Genomic DNA, 15,523 nt, shown 5'->3' with positions numbered 1-15,523 from the left:
CTCTGCCTCTTGCATTCCGGCTTGAAATCTGAACTCCCAGTTGCTAAAATGATCACTTACTGGATTACACCGAGTTTTCACATACCCACTTTCAAGTCACCAGTATAACCCCTAAGGCTACACAGCACATACCCCTCTCCTTTCTTCTAGTGGCAACATTAAAGCCCTCTGCTGTTCTCTCCACCCTGCAGGGCTGATTTCTGCCCATCTGTCAGTGGCGACGCCCATCTCACAGCCTCCCAACTCTGCTTCTTTCTTCTCACCTTGCACTTCTTTGTGCCTTGCATCCCATCAGAAACAGTACCACAGCTGTTCAAATGCCATTTTTGCTATGATCTTCACCAATCACTTTGCTTTTTCCACTCATTCCCTTCTTACTTGACCAATCATTTATTTGCTAATCCCAACTAAAAGATTTCAGCTCCAGAAGACAGATATACAGTAAGCTCCTCCACTCACCTTTTCCAACAGCCTCTCTCAGGCCCCATCATTACCAGTGGGTTCTTGCTTCCTGGGATTTACTGATTGGTTTATGCTAATCTAATGAGTGCCTGCCACCCAAGGGGTAGTCACAGAATGGTCGAGATTGGCAGGGTCACAGAAGGGTCGAGATTGGCAGGGACTTCTGGAGGTCATCTGGTCCAACTCCCCTGCTCAAGCAGGGCCACCTAGAGCCAGCTGCCCGGGAACATGACGAGACGGCTTTTGAACACCTCCAAGGATGGAGACTCCACAACCTCCTTGGGCAACCTGTGCCAGCACTCACTCTTACAGTGAAAAAGTGTTTCCTGAATGTTCAGAGGGAACCTCCTGTGTTTCAGTTTGTGCCCACGGCCTCTGGTCCTGGCACTGGGCACCACTGGAAAGAGCCTGGCTCCATCTTCTTTACTCTCCCCATCAGGTATCAATACACTTTGATAAGATCCCCCTGAGCCTTCTCTTCTCCAGGATGAACAGTCCCAGCTTTCTCAGCCTTTCCTCATACATGAGGTGGTCCAGCTCCTTTGTCATCTTTGTGGCCCTTTGCTGGACTCTCTCCACTATGTCCATGTCTCTCTTGTACTGGGGAACCCAGCAATGGACACAGCTCTCCAACCGTGGCCTCACCAGTGCTGAGTAGAGGGGAAGGATCACCTCCCTTGACCTGCTGGCAACGCTCCTCCTAATGCAGCCAGGACACCAGTGGTCTTCCTTGCAGCAAGGGCATATCGCTGGCTCATAGTCAGCTTGGTGTCCACCAGGACCCCCAGGGCCTTTTCTGCAAGCCTGCTTTCCAGCAGGGTGGCCCCCAGCATATATTGGTGCATGGGGTTGTTCCTCCTCACAGGAAGGATTTTGCACTTCTCCTTGTTAAACTTTATGAGGTTCCTGTTAGCCCATTTCTCCAGCCTGCCACGGTCACTCTGGGTGTCAGCATGACCCTCTGTCTTCTCAGCCACTCCTCCCAGTTTTGTGTCATCTGCAAACTCACTGAGGGTACACTCTGCCCCATCATGAAGATACTGAATGGGACTGCACCCAGTATTGACCCCTGGGGTACACCGCTAGTTACTGGCCTCCAAATAGACTTCACACCACCGATCACCATCCTCCAGGCCCGACCATTTAGCCAGTTTTCAATCCACTGTCTGCTCATCCAGCCCATACTTCATCAGCTTCTCTACGAGGATCCTATGGAAGGCAGCATCAAAAGCCTTACTGAACTGAAGGTAGACAACATCCACTGCTCTCTCGTCATCTACCAAGGCAATCCTTTCATTATAGAGTGTTATCAGCTTGGTCAAGCATGACCTCCCCTTGGTGATCTGTCCTGATCACCTTCATGTTCTTCAAGTGCCTGGAAATGGTTCCCAGGATTAGCTGCTTCATCACCTCCCCAGGGAACAGGGTGAAGTGGAGAGGCCTGTACTTCCCTGGATCCTCCTTCTTGCCCCTTTTCAAAGATAGGAGTGACATTTGCTTTCCTCCAGTCCTCAGCTACCTCTCATAATCACCATAATCATTCAAAGATTATCAAGAGTGGCCTCACTGCCAGCTCCCTCTCTGCATTCATGGGTGCATCTCATCAGGACCCATGGACTTGTGTATGTCCAGTTTAAGTACTCCCTGACCCAATCTTCTTCCACTAAGGACGTGTCTTCTTGCTCGAGACCTTCCTCCTGGTCTCCAAGTCCTTAGATTCCTGAAGGCCGGTCTCACTAGCAAAGACTGAGGTGAAGAAGGTGTTCAGTACCTCAGCCTCTTCCATGTCCTGTGTCACGAGGTCCCCCACCCCATTCAGCAGTAGGCCCACATTTTCCTTAGTCTTTCTTTCGCTTCTTATCTACTTTAAAAAACCCTTCTTGTTGCCTATGACGTCCTCCACCAGATTCAATTCCAGGTAGTCTTTGGCTTTCCTTCATCATCCCTGCATACTCATATAGTGCCTCCACATTCCTCCCAGGTTACTTGTCCCTGCTTCCACCTTCTGTACACTCCCTTTTTAAGTTTGAGTTTTGCCAAGAGCTCCTTGTTCATCCACGCAGGCATCGTGGCAATTTTGCATGACTTGCTGTTTGTTGGGATGGACCGCTCTTGAGCCTGAAGGAGGTGGCCCTTTAACATCAACCTCCTTTCTTGGACTTCTCTTCCCTCCAGGGCCTTATCCCATGGGACTGCTTCAAGCAGATCCCTAAAGAAGCCAAAGTCTACTCTCCTGAAGTCCAGCGTTGTGACCTTGATTTTTGTCCTCAGGACCCTGAACTCTACCATGTCTTGGTCACTGCAGCCAAGGCTGGTTTTGACCTTCACATCCCCAGTGAGCCCTTCCCTGTGGTGAGTACGAGGTCCAGCAGAGCACCTCTCCTCATTGGCTTCCCTATCACTTGGCTCAGGAAGTTGTCATCGATGCTGTCCAGGAACCTTCTGGACTGCTTATGCCCTGCTGGGTTGTCCCACTAGCACACATCAGGGTGGTTGAAGTTCCCCGTGAGGACCAAGGTCTGTGAATGTGAGGCTGCTTCCAGCTGTCTGTAGGCAGCCTCATCCACTTGTTCTTCCTGTTCAGGTGGCCTGTAGCAGACACCCGCTACAATGTCACCCGTACTGGTCTGCTCTTTAATCCCAACCCATAACCTCTCAGTTGGCTGCTCACCCACCCCCAGGCAGAGCTCCGGGCACTCCAGCTGCTGCCTCACATAAAGGACAACTCCCCCTCCTCATCTTCCCAGCCTGTCCTTCCTAAAGGGCCTGTGTCCCTTCATCACAACACTCTAGTCATGCGAGCTGTCCCACCACCTCTCTGTGATGCCAACAAGATTCAAAGCCCTGAGACTGCACACAGATCTCCAGTTCCTCGTCTTTATTCCCCATGCTGTGTGCATTAGCATTAGACACTTCAGAAGGCCACCTGTTCCTCACACCCTTTCCCCTAACCTGGGCTCTTGTGCCCCTGCCCATCGCCCTCAGAGCTCTGCGGTCACTTTTGATATTCTCCAGGTTGCCCTTGGTAGCCCACATGGAAGAAGAACAGGGGAGCAGGAGCCCTCCTCTTGGTGCCAGAAGACACTAGATTCCAGCCTCAGTTTCCATCCTTCCTGAGACAGACTCTGCCTTTGTCTCCAGTTGTCCCCTCCTTTTTGCTCTCAGCCATGTCTTGGCCCCCAATTTGCACCCGTGCTCGTTCTCCTCTTCCCCCAAGCTGGTTTCAGTCCCCCCGGGGCTGCAGGATCACCAGGGCCAGACAAGCAAGCATGGGTGGGGAAGGAAGAAAGCGTGGGATTGTCACCTTGTGTGGCAGTGGATCACACACGGATTTAAGCAGACCATGGAGCCACACCCTAGCTTTTCTTCCTCCCTAGCCTCTCCTCCTCCTCCTCCTCCTGATGCTCTGTTTTGGCCTCAGGGTGCAGGCTCTCGCTCCTATCCTGCCAGTCATCTCTTTGTCTGCGCTCCCAGCAACCCCTGCCTGGAGCTCCATTCTCTCAACATGCTTTCATCCTCCATCCCTTTGCTTCTACAAAATCCAGAGGGAAAATTTCCATATAAAACAAAATCCGTCCTCGCTAGTACCTAAGGACAGCATTAATCACCCTTGGTTTGGGAGAGGGAGAAAGCAGTGCTTTATGGGGCCAAGGGAATTTTTGTTGATTTTCAATCCTCTTGTTTTCTAAATTAAAACATGAACATGCGGGGGGCGGGGGAAGGGTGCAAAAAGAAAAAAAAAAGAAAAAAAAGAAGAGAAAAAAGCAAAGATATGGCTGCTGTCTTTCTTGCTTGCTACTTTGCTGCTGGGAAATTACCAGTGCAGCATGTGGTCCTACTAGCTTCTGGCAAGTTTTAGCCAATAAATTATAAAGCATTGATTTAAGAGGGGGAAGGAAGAAGAAAAGGAAAAGGCAGCAATAAAATTGCTTTTAAATAACTCCAGTGTAGGTGGTGCGTAAACAGGATACGTCACAAGTCATTGAAAAATTCTCATTGGACAAACAAAGGGCTACAGAAGAAGAAAAAGAGGGGGGAGAACAAAAGCACAAAGGTGCAAGAAAATTCAGAGGTCCTTAGCTTACATGTTGTACTTCATTCAAGTTCCTAGCTACCTCAGTGGATTTTGGGTGGCCAAGTCAAAAAAGACCAAAAAAAAGTATGAAACATCTCTGGTTACCAGTAGATGGACAATTATGCCCAAGAGGGTCAGGAAGTACTTTAAATTCTTGCACATGTTATTGTGCACTAGTCTGTCCTTGCCAAAAAAACAAATAAGCTCCGTCTCAAAACCAGTTTATGTCTTTTGTTCATTACTTCTGCTGCAAACCTCTTCCAGAATTCACTCCTCTAATGATTACAGACCGCCCTCTAATTTTCCATGTACATCTATTTCAGTCTGTTCTTGCATCATTGTTGCCCCTAAATTTAAAAAGCTCTTTTCTATAAACATCACACCGGATACAGAGTGTCCTCTGTATCCACTCTCACTCTTTAAGGAAAAGCACATCTAAAACGAAGGCACCAGGAGCTCCATGGGTTTTTGCTCATCTCCTGTAATTTGAGCCCAGCCCTGAAAAGGCCACAAAACTGTCTGATGCTGATTAACTACCCAGGGCAATCCCTGCAAGTACAGGACACACTTCTTTTTTGCAGATTTAGTTTCTGGTGGCAAAAAAGTGCCACAGCTCTCACCTTACTACTGTGTCTACAGTAGTGAAGAAGACCCACCCTAATTTACCAGGTCTTTGCCAAGCTAAACTCATAAAGGTTTTTTAATTTCCCCTCAAAAGATCATCTTTCCATTTCTCTGGCCATTCTTTCCTCACTTATTCCAGTTTATCCCTGATAAACAAAACAATATACTTCTCCAGCTAGGTTATTTCTAGCAGCGTCAGGGAGTATTAACGCAACCCTGACTGGTACTGCAGGTTAACATAAACCTCCTGCACAACTGTCATCTTGGTCATTCAGGGTCTTCTCGTGACCAAACACAGGCATCCTGCTTTTCAGTTGCTTCATCCCATTCCTACTCAGTCTTCAAGATCATCTAGGTCCTCCTGTAAAACATTCCCAATTTTCCATGATTTCTTACTCTGTTGGTTCAGCAAATTTTATCTACACATTCATCCTCCAAGGTCCTTAACACAAACATTAACTGCAGATGTATGCTAAAGCCATTCCTTGGGAATTCTTACAAGCAACCTGTCCCCAGTTGCCGTTACCTCCCTTTTACCTGATTCTGCTCCAACCTCATAATTCAACTTCTTCAGTACAGCCGTTCCTCACATGGCATGCTACCAACCACCCCACTGAACATCAGGAAGATTAGGATCTACCTATTTCTCTACTCCAAAAATAAATTATGGAAGATGTATATCAGATTAATTTGGCATAAACTGCACATATTTAATTATACCTTTTTTTCCCCTAAAAAAAAAATCTTGCTCTAGAACATAATACCGCTGTAGTCAGACCAAACAGACCTGAAGTTACATGAAACATCTGCTACCACCTTTTGAAGATCTGGACAAGCATAATGCCTACACGCAGCACAGCTTCTAGTTTGAACAAAATCCAACCTACCAAATATTCAAATTCACATACTGCTTTCTTCTTGCAGTTCTGTGCTTGAAAAGCAGTAAACAGATTCCATAAAGTAACTCGATTCACAAGCTTGCAAAAATTGCAAAATTGGCCTCGCCGGTCTCCAGAAGTGTAACTGTGATCTGTTAAGACGATCCACTCAAAACATGCATCCAGTAAATCCAGTTCTTTCTATTTCTGAAGTGGATTAGCTCACAATTCACAAAGCCTATATCCTCACTGTAAGCCACAGAGATCCCACCGCAGTATTTGGCTGAGATGAACTGCTTTCATTTTATGCATATTCTATATAAAAATAAGCCAGGTGGGATTTCCCTGCTGTACTTTGAACAACTGCAATCATACAGCCGCCGCAAGTCTAAAATGTAATATTAAGGTCAAGCTCTCAATCATTTTTCTAAACCACCTTCTCAACCACAGCATAGTCCTCCTCTCTCCCTCTCACTTGCTCCAAATCGGCTCCTTTCCCTGCTGTCCAGACCACATCCATATCTTTCTTCCTTCCTCCAAAACATCTGTGACCCAGCCATGTCATTCTCATTTTGGCCACACCTAGGAAACTCATTTACCCGTTATCAGTCCTATTAATATGGACTTTACCCAAGGCCATTCAGAAAGATAAGACCAAGTATTTCCCAAGCCACCAACTGGAACAAACAAACAGAAAACCCCCAAATCACCTTATTTTCCTTTTAAACAGATACAGAAAATGTGAAAACATCAAAGTAATTCACAAAGTCATGGTAAGAAATTCCAGTTAAGGTGAGAAGTCTTAAGTATCAACACAGGATAAGCTTTCTTGTGGAGCAGAGCCAGCTTAGGCTGTTCCCTCTCTCCAATCCAATCATTCCTGCCTCTTACCGCAGCTTGCTCGTCCTTCAGCTATACCACCGCAACTTCTGGATAACTGAAAACATCATATTGAAAAATAAGTCTTTTTACTGCTATTTCTTTTCTTCATCAACCCTGTTGGATCAACCCTTCCTTTTTAGCAAAGTGACATACCCATTCCACATCAGGTCTAAAAAGGTTTTTGAGTTAAAAGCACTATAACAGAGCACTTCAAAGTCTGCTCAGTTTCTCAAGTTATGGTCACGTTAGATGTGCATGTCATGGTTAATAATCCAGACTTGGTGTCATTTAACAGAAATGCTTCTAAGAACATCGATCAAAAATCCACCTAGCTTATTTTCCATAGGTCAGGGATCTCCATCTTCTAGTACAAATCCAGGTGCTGCAGATAAATCACTTTCACCCTTTGTCTTCAGCTAAAGACGCTCCTTCCCTTACACATCCATCTAGCCTTCCCAAGAATTCCTATTTTTGGGACAATCTGGTACCAGGCATCTGAATAGTCCCAGATTATAAGCTTTAGGCCATAATACAGTGGGGACCTGCCCTGCTATTTCCTGAAGCTCTTTAAAAGGCATAAGTCAAGCCATAGCTTTACATAGAAAATATCAAGATACTTCATACTTTCTCAAGGAGGCATGGTGAAGAGTTTGTGTCTGAATTCTGGGATTGAGTAAGAGATTAAAAAATAAAAAAAAATTCCCTAATACTAGAGTGCAATTTTTTGTTAGCTTTAAGAAATTATGGCAATCTCTCCCCCCGCCACCCCATCAGTTGCTTCTAAACCAATGTTTCAATACAGTGAGAAAAACGTCAGGTATGGAGGAAGAAATACACACTGGCTTTTGCTCAAATGCGCAAAATTATGATAAATGCTAGATAATTAGTCTCTTGAGATTTGGGGATGCGGTTCATGCCTGAGCTTGCCACGACTGTTAATATCACCTCTGCATCCTGGCAGATCGTCCTGCAACAGCAGCATGCTCCAGATCAAGCACGGGTACACGACTACTGCTCATGTACCGTTTTTTTTTTTTTTAAATTAGAAGTACCATTAAGAATTATTATGTTCATAATAAGAATTACTATTTCCTTTAGAAATGCAATAGCTTTGCTGAAGCAGATGTTCTGGGAACAGCATGGAGCACCACTGGGCACAGTCTGGATACAGTGGAAAAGGACTCCCAGTAGCAAGAGGATGAATGCATGCATCCCGTTGAGTATAAGCATGGGAAGATCAAACACGGAGGAGATGGTTTTACAAGCTCTAACGTCACCTCTTTTTTCCAGTTTTTCAACGCTTCTATTTAGAAAAATACTACAAAAATAATCCCACATCTAGCAGACCTAAGTGAGAGGCTTAAACTCTTTCCTTGGTTAAGTTACAGAATAAATTATTTGATTACAGGCTAAAAATACTTACTATCAGACATTCCTTCTCTCTTTAAGGAGCTCTTGAATTGATAGTCCCACAACAAAAATAGGAAATACATTTTTAATGCGACTGATTAACATTCTAGCTCACTTTGGAGCACTCACTGTATCCCTTCACCTGAAGGTTTTAATTCCAGACTACTGACATTTCCTAAAAATGCATTATAGTTGAAAAACAAGTTACGATGTTGACAGAGTGCAATGCTCGCTAGTCTGCCTCGGGCAAGAAACCTGATTATGTGGCCACACCAATCCCTTCTGGCCTCATCATTTTTCACACCATAAAAACCATTCAGCCATAATCTATTTTTTTTGCTGCTGATGAATTTAAGAGATAAATAACAAAGCACCTAATGGGACCACGGCGACCTCCATACTCCTGCAAACCATTTAACAAGCAAAGGGAGGCTCTGGAGCATGCAGGTACTACGACTGCCATGGCAGAGACTTGTGGTCATCTCCCTGAATGTCTCGTGTTGGCATCGAGTCCTTGTTCATGGAGCTTGTGGAGGAGACTGCGCTGGGAGCCTGCCAGCTCTGCTGGCAGCCAGACCAACGTGGAAAGCTTTCACTTCATCTAAAGAGATAAGAAGAGAGGATTCCTCCTCCTGTTCAACTTCAGGTTGGTTTATACTTAAATGGGATTGACCATATCCTCCAAAATAAAAAAAATAAACAAAGCGTATGGTCTTGGTACACAATGAAGAGCATCTGCTCCTCTTCATCAGCAGAGATCCAAGCTGGAGTTTCAAAGAGGATTCAGACTCCCCCCATCTGCACCTACAAGGGAGGTCCATGAAGGCAGTGGAGACCCGAGCAGGGCAGCACGGGAGCAAGGCAGGAAAACACAAACAGGGCTCCTGAGCCCTCCTATGGAAACGTAGCACTGGCTCCACCCAAAGGGGCAAAAATAGCCTCCCACCCCACATTCTGTCCTGCTCACCTCTCAGCCAGTCCCATGCCAATATAGACTTTACCATGCTAAAAGTAAAATCAGCACCTGACGTTCAAAGTGTTACACGGAAGATTTTGGCACAAGTTTCAGGAAAAGTAAAATTAAATTGTGTCAGATCTCCTCTAGCCATGCTTAGAGCACAAAAACCTGTTTCAGGTAATGCTCCGCTGGTCCTCCCCTATAGCGTTCCTGCACACCTCATCCAAGCAATCTTTGATCTCCAACACCTGCTTTTGATGCTCAAAGATCTCCATAGTCTCCTTTCTACCCTCTTTTTTTTGACAAAGGGCAAAAAGAGGGCAAGCAAGCAATGCTAAACATCTCTTCACACGCACGCATCCGGGCTCATGCGTATCCCAAATCCTCCCCACAAGCAGTTTTTTAGGCAAAGCGACTCATTTGCCACTACGATGCCTATTTTTTTCCCTAGAGGACGATCTCTTTAAACTCAGAGAGATTTAACTAATAACATTAAAATGATGACTTACCAGTCTCTCATTATCTTCTGAGGTTCTCTGGTAATGAGCTGCTAAAGCAACGTAATCCTGCGCCTGCTTGTTACACTCTAAACACTTAAGTCCATGACGGATTAGTCTCAATGGGTCCGTATAGAGAGGCAAGGCTGGCTGAGTGTTAGCAGAAATTCCTACCCCACCTCCTGAAGCAGCACTGGGCTTACGCGAAGGAGAGGGTGAGTGCAAAGTCTGAGGAGCCGGAGAGGCCGAAGAGCTTGTAGGAGAAGGTGAAAACATTTGGTCTAAGGAAATTGGTTTCATTAGCAGCTGAGAACACTGCATGATAAATCCTTTGCTCTTATGATCTCTTGCATGTTTAAGCAAGCTACACTTATTAAAAAAAAGTAGCATAGTTGAACACTGAGTGCACATGACTTCAATATGAACGCTTCGTCTGCTATAGTGTTGAGTCAGGCTTTTCTCTAAGGCAAAGGAGTCCCCACATTCCAGGCAACAATACCCAGAGGCAGGTAAATTAATACTGGTGTCAGGCGGAGGGCTAAGGTTTGGAGTATATATTGGCACCGGATTGGCACTGTGCAGTACTTTATTAAACGCCTCCACGATGACGGGAGCAGCTTTCTTGACTTGGTGCACCAGCGGCACAGACATCTGTGTCACCTGAGGCTGATTTCGCCTCTGTGCAGATGACTTCGCCGTAACAGAAGCAGCAACGCTATGTGGGACTAAGTTGAGATTTGCCAAGTGCACGGCTTTGGGAAGAAGGCTGGAGGTGGTCACGTTGGATGGCTGTATCACAATACCCTGCTGCTGCCTCTTAACACCTACTTTTATGGCACCGCTGCCGCAGTTTGGCAGCGGAGATAAGGACACAGCACACGTGCTGTTTACAGCAATATCTGTCTTCACACCATCTGCGTAAGGACTCGCTACGTTTGACAGCTGGATAGCCACAGCAGCCCCGTTTTTGGTTGAATTCTTGCTAGCCTCGCTTTCCATAACTGCACTAGTGTCAGGGGAAGGGAAAGATTTGATAAACTCTTCGGCAGATGAGGTTTCCACAGGCGACTCTTCTGAAGATTTGCCCAACTCATCGTTTTCTGGCAAAATTCTAGTTACAGTTCTTTTAATTTCACCAGAGGATGTCTTGATAGTCTTTATTCTAACTTTGGGAATAGCTGGCGGAGAGCCGGCTGCCATGGAAGGAGAGCCTTTCCCACTGCTGTCGCTACACACACTTCGAGGACTCTCAGGCTGCTTGCTGGCCTTCCTCACCACCTCTAAGGGGCTTCGGGGACTCTTTGGTGACTTGGGCATTTTTGGACTTCCTTTTGTCCCGTCTTTAAAAGGACCAGGTTCCTTGGTAAGGTTTGGCTGATCGCCTTTTGGAATACATGCAACCTTTTTGGCCTGAAGAGCTACTAACGCCGCCACACAGGATGACAACTTTGAATGAGTTGGCTTTAATCTCTGGCGAGGCGGTACCGACGAAGACATGTTCAGCTCGGGCACAGACCCCTTACTTTCTCCTAAATTATTGTGAGGGAGGTCTCCAAACACCAAGCCTTCTCCAAGAAAGCTACTGGCATCTACCAAGTCCTTGCCTGACTCCACAAACCTCTCCGTTGCTTTGTCTTGTTCTCTCCTGCTCATTTCCAGCCTACTCTCTGGCTGGCAGTGGATTTCCATCTTTTGTTCCTTTTTACAGTATTGATCAAACATGCTTAATTCAGGCTCTGGTACCTTCCTAAGATGATCTAGTACTGAAGCTCCTGTTGGTATATACATTGAAGGTGGTGGAAAATAGGGAGTTTGGGCATGTTTGGGTTTATCACCAATACTGTTCTCTTTGAACGCGTCCTCTGGTTCAGGGCTGGAAATTGGGCTAAACTGACTAAATGTTGGCAAAGGTTCCGACTTGGACTGGTCCAGTTTATCAGAGTAACTTCTTGAGCTATCACCATTAATAAAAGTTGACTCAAACTTCCCATAATTATGCACTAAAGCGTGAGCCTCTGATGGCAGATCAGACCCACGAAACCCGTTGTGTAGCAGACCAGTCCCGAGGTGATTCCCCTCCTTTTCTGCTTCAAAGGACTCCTGGCGACTCGTGTTCTTCACTATCACACTCACAACAGGAGCATCAGAAGGAGGCAAAGAGTGGGATAAGGATACATTCTCATCTATGCAGATTCCCGATGACTTCAGGTGATTCTCGTTCTCCTCCCCAGTTGATGGGATGGTCTCCTTGGCATCAAGGCTAGTCGGATCGGGGATGTCAAAAGCAGCCAAGAGGTCATCAAAGTCTGGGGTTTTCATGTCCCCCATGATGAAAGCTACAATTAAAAGAAAAAAAAAAAAAAAAACAAAACTTTGTCAGGTACATTTCCCCCAAGGACAAACTTTGTAAGACTCATTTGCATAAACATCTTATGTGACAAAAACCACAACTACCCAAAACGCTAACGCAGCAGGGTACAAAGGTTAGAAACATCTCTGGCAAACACTTCAGCTTCCATTTTAACTATTCCAAGATTGACTGTTTATACACAAAAATATTAGCCCAGTTTTTTCAACACAGCTTTCAACACAACAGTGCCGTTTTGCAGGGCATCGCGGGGAAGGAACCTCTCCTGCCCTAGCTTTGCCTGGAGGATCAGCAAAAGCTCAGGTCCCATCCTGCTCAAGCTGGCAGGGGCAGGCGACAAGTGACAGGAGCTGTTCACACCTGTCCTGCGACACAATCCACCCTCTCCAGGTTGTGGGCAGCTCCTGGTGCTTCAAGCAACGTGGTGGGAAACAGCATCCCCTTCTCCCAGGGTCCCCAAGAACAGAGCTGGTTCAAACATGACCTTTTAAATGACACCAAGCTCACGCAGGGGATATCTTTTCAACCTGTCACATGCATCACTACTCCAAAAACAGCTGTTGTCATGAGCCTCAACAGAAAAGATGCAGAAGTACATTACTACAGCGTTTCTTTTTTGTTTGGTTGGGTTTTTTTCCAGAGCTGATAGGCAACGATCACTGCCTATTTCCCAACAGATTGTCAAATCTGAAGAATTCAGTCCTCCTTCAAGGAAAAAAGCCAAGAGTAAACAGGTGGCCCAAGAGAAATAGACCTGAAAAGTGAGACGACTCCCTACCCAGAGCAATTTAAATAATAGAAGTCTTCAGTAAATATTTCAATACAGCAACTCAAAGCACGGTAAATCAAGCAGAGTTTATTTGAAACAGGGGCAATCCTTAATTAGGCAATGATGCGAGGCAAAACTGTCCAAAGACAGAATAAAGGATTGTATCCAAATCGTTACAAGAAATGGGGTTCCCAGCCAGCGCTCTCTTTATAAGCCCTCCAGAAGGGAAGCGGGGACTTAGATGCTCACCACAGAGACCTACGACAGCAATAATCAAGCTCTGATGAGATGCATAATGAAAACTGACAGCACAGAATTACTTGAACGTTTGTGTTCACTACTGTCAGGGATACTGGTTTTCCCGTTTAATCAAAATATTTTCAAGTTGGTGCAATATATAGATTTCCCAAATATTTAATAAGCCATTCTTTAATACACGTTCCATTTAAACCCCACATTTACGTGAACTGATGTATGCTGTATGCGGGGGAGGAAAAAACCCAAAGAACATCAACTGAACTAGCAGAGCACCAGTTCCTACTTGGCAAGGAGTGCCCACAGGCAAGGTAAGTCCTGCCACGCTCACTTGACTTGGGCTGCACCAGTGCTGCCAAAGCCAGTGGCAAGCCAGGGAGACAGAGAGGTGGCAAGAGCCTGGGAGAAGGGGGAAGAGCTGGGAGCAGAGGTGCAGGCAGAGAGGAGGACCCCGGAACAAGGTGGAGGGAGAGGAAGCTGCTGTCTGACACCTTCCCAAAAGGCCACTGATTTAAGGCTGCTTTCATTATTTACAATTGAGTTTAAAAGTTTGTCAAGCATCACATTAAAACCAATCAAAATACAACCCTTCCTGCCAGACTGCTGGTACGGGGAACAATTCACAGAACTGGGCCAGGAGAAATCACTTCAGCACGGAACAAGAGAATATACTGGCCTTTGAGCTTTAGTTCAGCCGTGCCTACAGACAAGCCCCGGAGGTGTTGCTTTCGTTAATCTACTGCAAAACACTGAGGAGATTTACTTGGCCTAAGAGTGGTTCACTGTGGTTTAGGTTAAAGTTGTTCTCATTCTTAAATTAAACCACAAATATGAATGTCCACAGAGGACTGTGCAATAATTTACGATCACGTCCCTCAGCAAGGTAGAGCAGCTATGCGTTGAGATGCTGGAAGCCCAGAAGATTATCCATACGCTTCAAATCACCAGCAATTGATAAGGACTTTTGAAACATCTCAAATTACTGCAGTTGGCAGCGCGTGGACATGAAACTTCCCCTTCTTTTGGGTGGGAAAACTTGTGCCAGCTGGGAGAGAGCTAGGCACCACTTGGCTCCCAAAATTTCTGGCACACAAATCCTTCCGCAAGGAAGACATCTCATCCATAACCTGGCATGTTCAAGTTTTATATAGAGAAAAATGAGCTTGCCAGTTGCTCTTGACTTTTCCGTTCTCACTTTCAAACACCTATGCACATCTTTGGATGCGGCAGTGTTTTAAAATACAAGACAAAATAAAGCCGAGGTATCTGCAGCATTACAAAATACACTTTTCTTGGAAGAAGCCTTGCATTTTCAGAAGCTTTTGTGTACATCTTTGAGTCCTATAAAAGACTATGCTCTTCGCTATTATGAGAGCGCAAGTCTCTACTCAAGTACTTCTCCACAAAATCGCGTCTTAAACTTGGTGTATGTGAAGCTACAAGTTCTCAAAATAAAACAAAATTGGACCGAGATTCCAGACAAGACCAAGTAAGTATCTTGCCGACAGAAGTGATTTTTAAACAACACAAATTTAAAATTTGGACTAAACACCATTTATTTCTGTTCTTAGATAACAAACAGAAAAAGTATATTAAAGGAAATTATGTCAAAGACTCCTGCAAACTGGCTTGTGAGAAAAGCTGAAAATAAAAGACTTCCATCCTTACTCCATCCTTCTCGGGCAAAGGACTTGCTTTAGAACCCAAGCTCGGGATCCAATTTTTCTCTCTCTGCTTGCCTAGGCTGAGATTTGCAAAGCAATAGAAGAGATGAACAAAAAGAGCAAAGAAGAAGGACTTACAGACTAGAATGCATGTACTTCAATATGCAAAACCAACCTCACAGTAGCACGTTTCTCCAGGAAGCAGGGACATCTAGAAGCCTCCAAGCCATCAAATAAAACCCCTGCTAACTCGCTCGAGGCAGTATGTCAAACCCCAGGGCCTTCTGCTGTGGCTAAGCTTCAAAACTCTGCAGTCAGGCAGGACCAACGTCCCACACACACCCCATACAAACCTTTCACTCACTAGCAGTGCTATTCCTGGGGCCTTTCAGAGATCTGCAGCAGCTCCTCTGCAGCTTTCAAATCAGCGCATACCATACTGTTCAAGGAGGAGGTTTGAGATTGCCACCTAATAGGAAAGCATAAAAACGCAATCACACCAAGGTTAAAGAATAAAGGAAAATAATAATAATAAATATTGATAAATCTGCAAAACAACAGCAAAGTACAAGGGAGAACATCTGCCAAGGGCTGCTCTCGTGGGTCCAGAAGAGGCAGGTGTCTCCTGGAGGGGATGCAGGAGGGAGGCGCACGGGGATTGCCTGCCAGGGGAATACTTTG

At 45.5% G+C, this 15,523-nt stretch overlaps 1 protein-coding gene across 1 annotated transcript; it reads right to left on the bottom strand.

Annotated features, from left to right (window-relative positions):
* Positions 1–9,798: 9,798 nt before the first annotated feature.
* On the bottom strand, positions 9,799–15,312 carry ZNF592 (zinc finger protein 592; the record flags this gene model as incomplete). The annotated part of the gene is made up of 2 exons (XM_009577961.1): positions 15,196–15,312; positions 9,799–12,122 (listed from the first exon to the last, which is right to left on the bottom strand). A coding segment is annotated over exon 2 (2,316 nt), but the record flags the coding sequence as incomplete, so codon positions are not given.
* Between the last annotated feature and the right edge of the window lie 211 nt (positions 15,313–15,523).

The sequence above is a fragment of the Fulmarus glacialis genome, unplaced genomic scaffold (genome assembly GCF_000690835.1).
Source record: "Fulmarus glacialis isolate BGI_N327 unplaced genomic scaffold, ASM69083v1 scaffold8100, whole genome shotgun sequence".
Taxonomy (NCBI): domain Eukaryota; kingdom Metazoa; phylum Chordata; class Aves; order Procellariiformes; family Procellariidae; genus Fulmarus; species Fulmarus glacialis.
The sequence above is the reverse complement of the archived record's forward strand: the minus strand, read 5'-3'. Positions and strand labels throughout refer to the sequence as shown.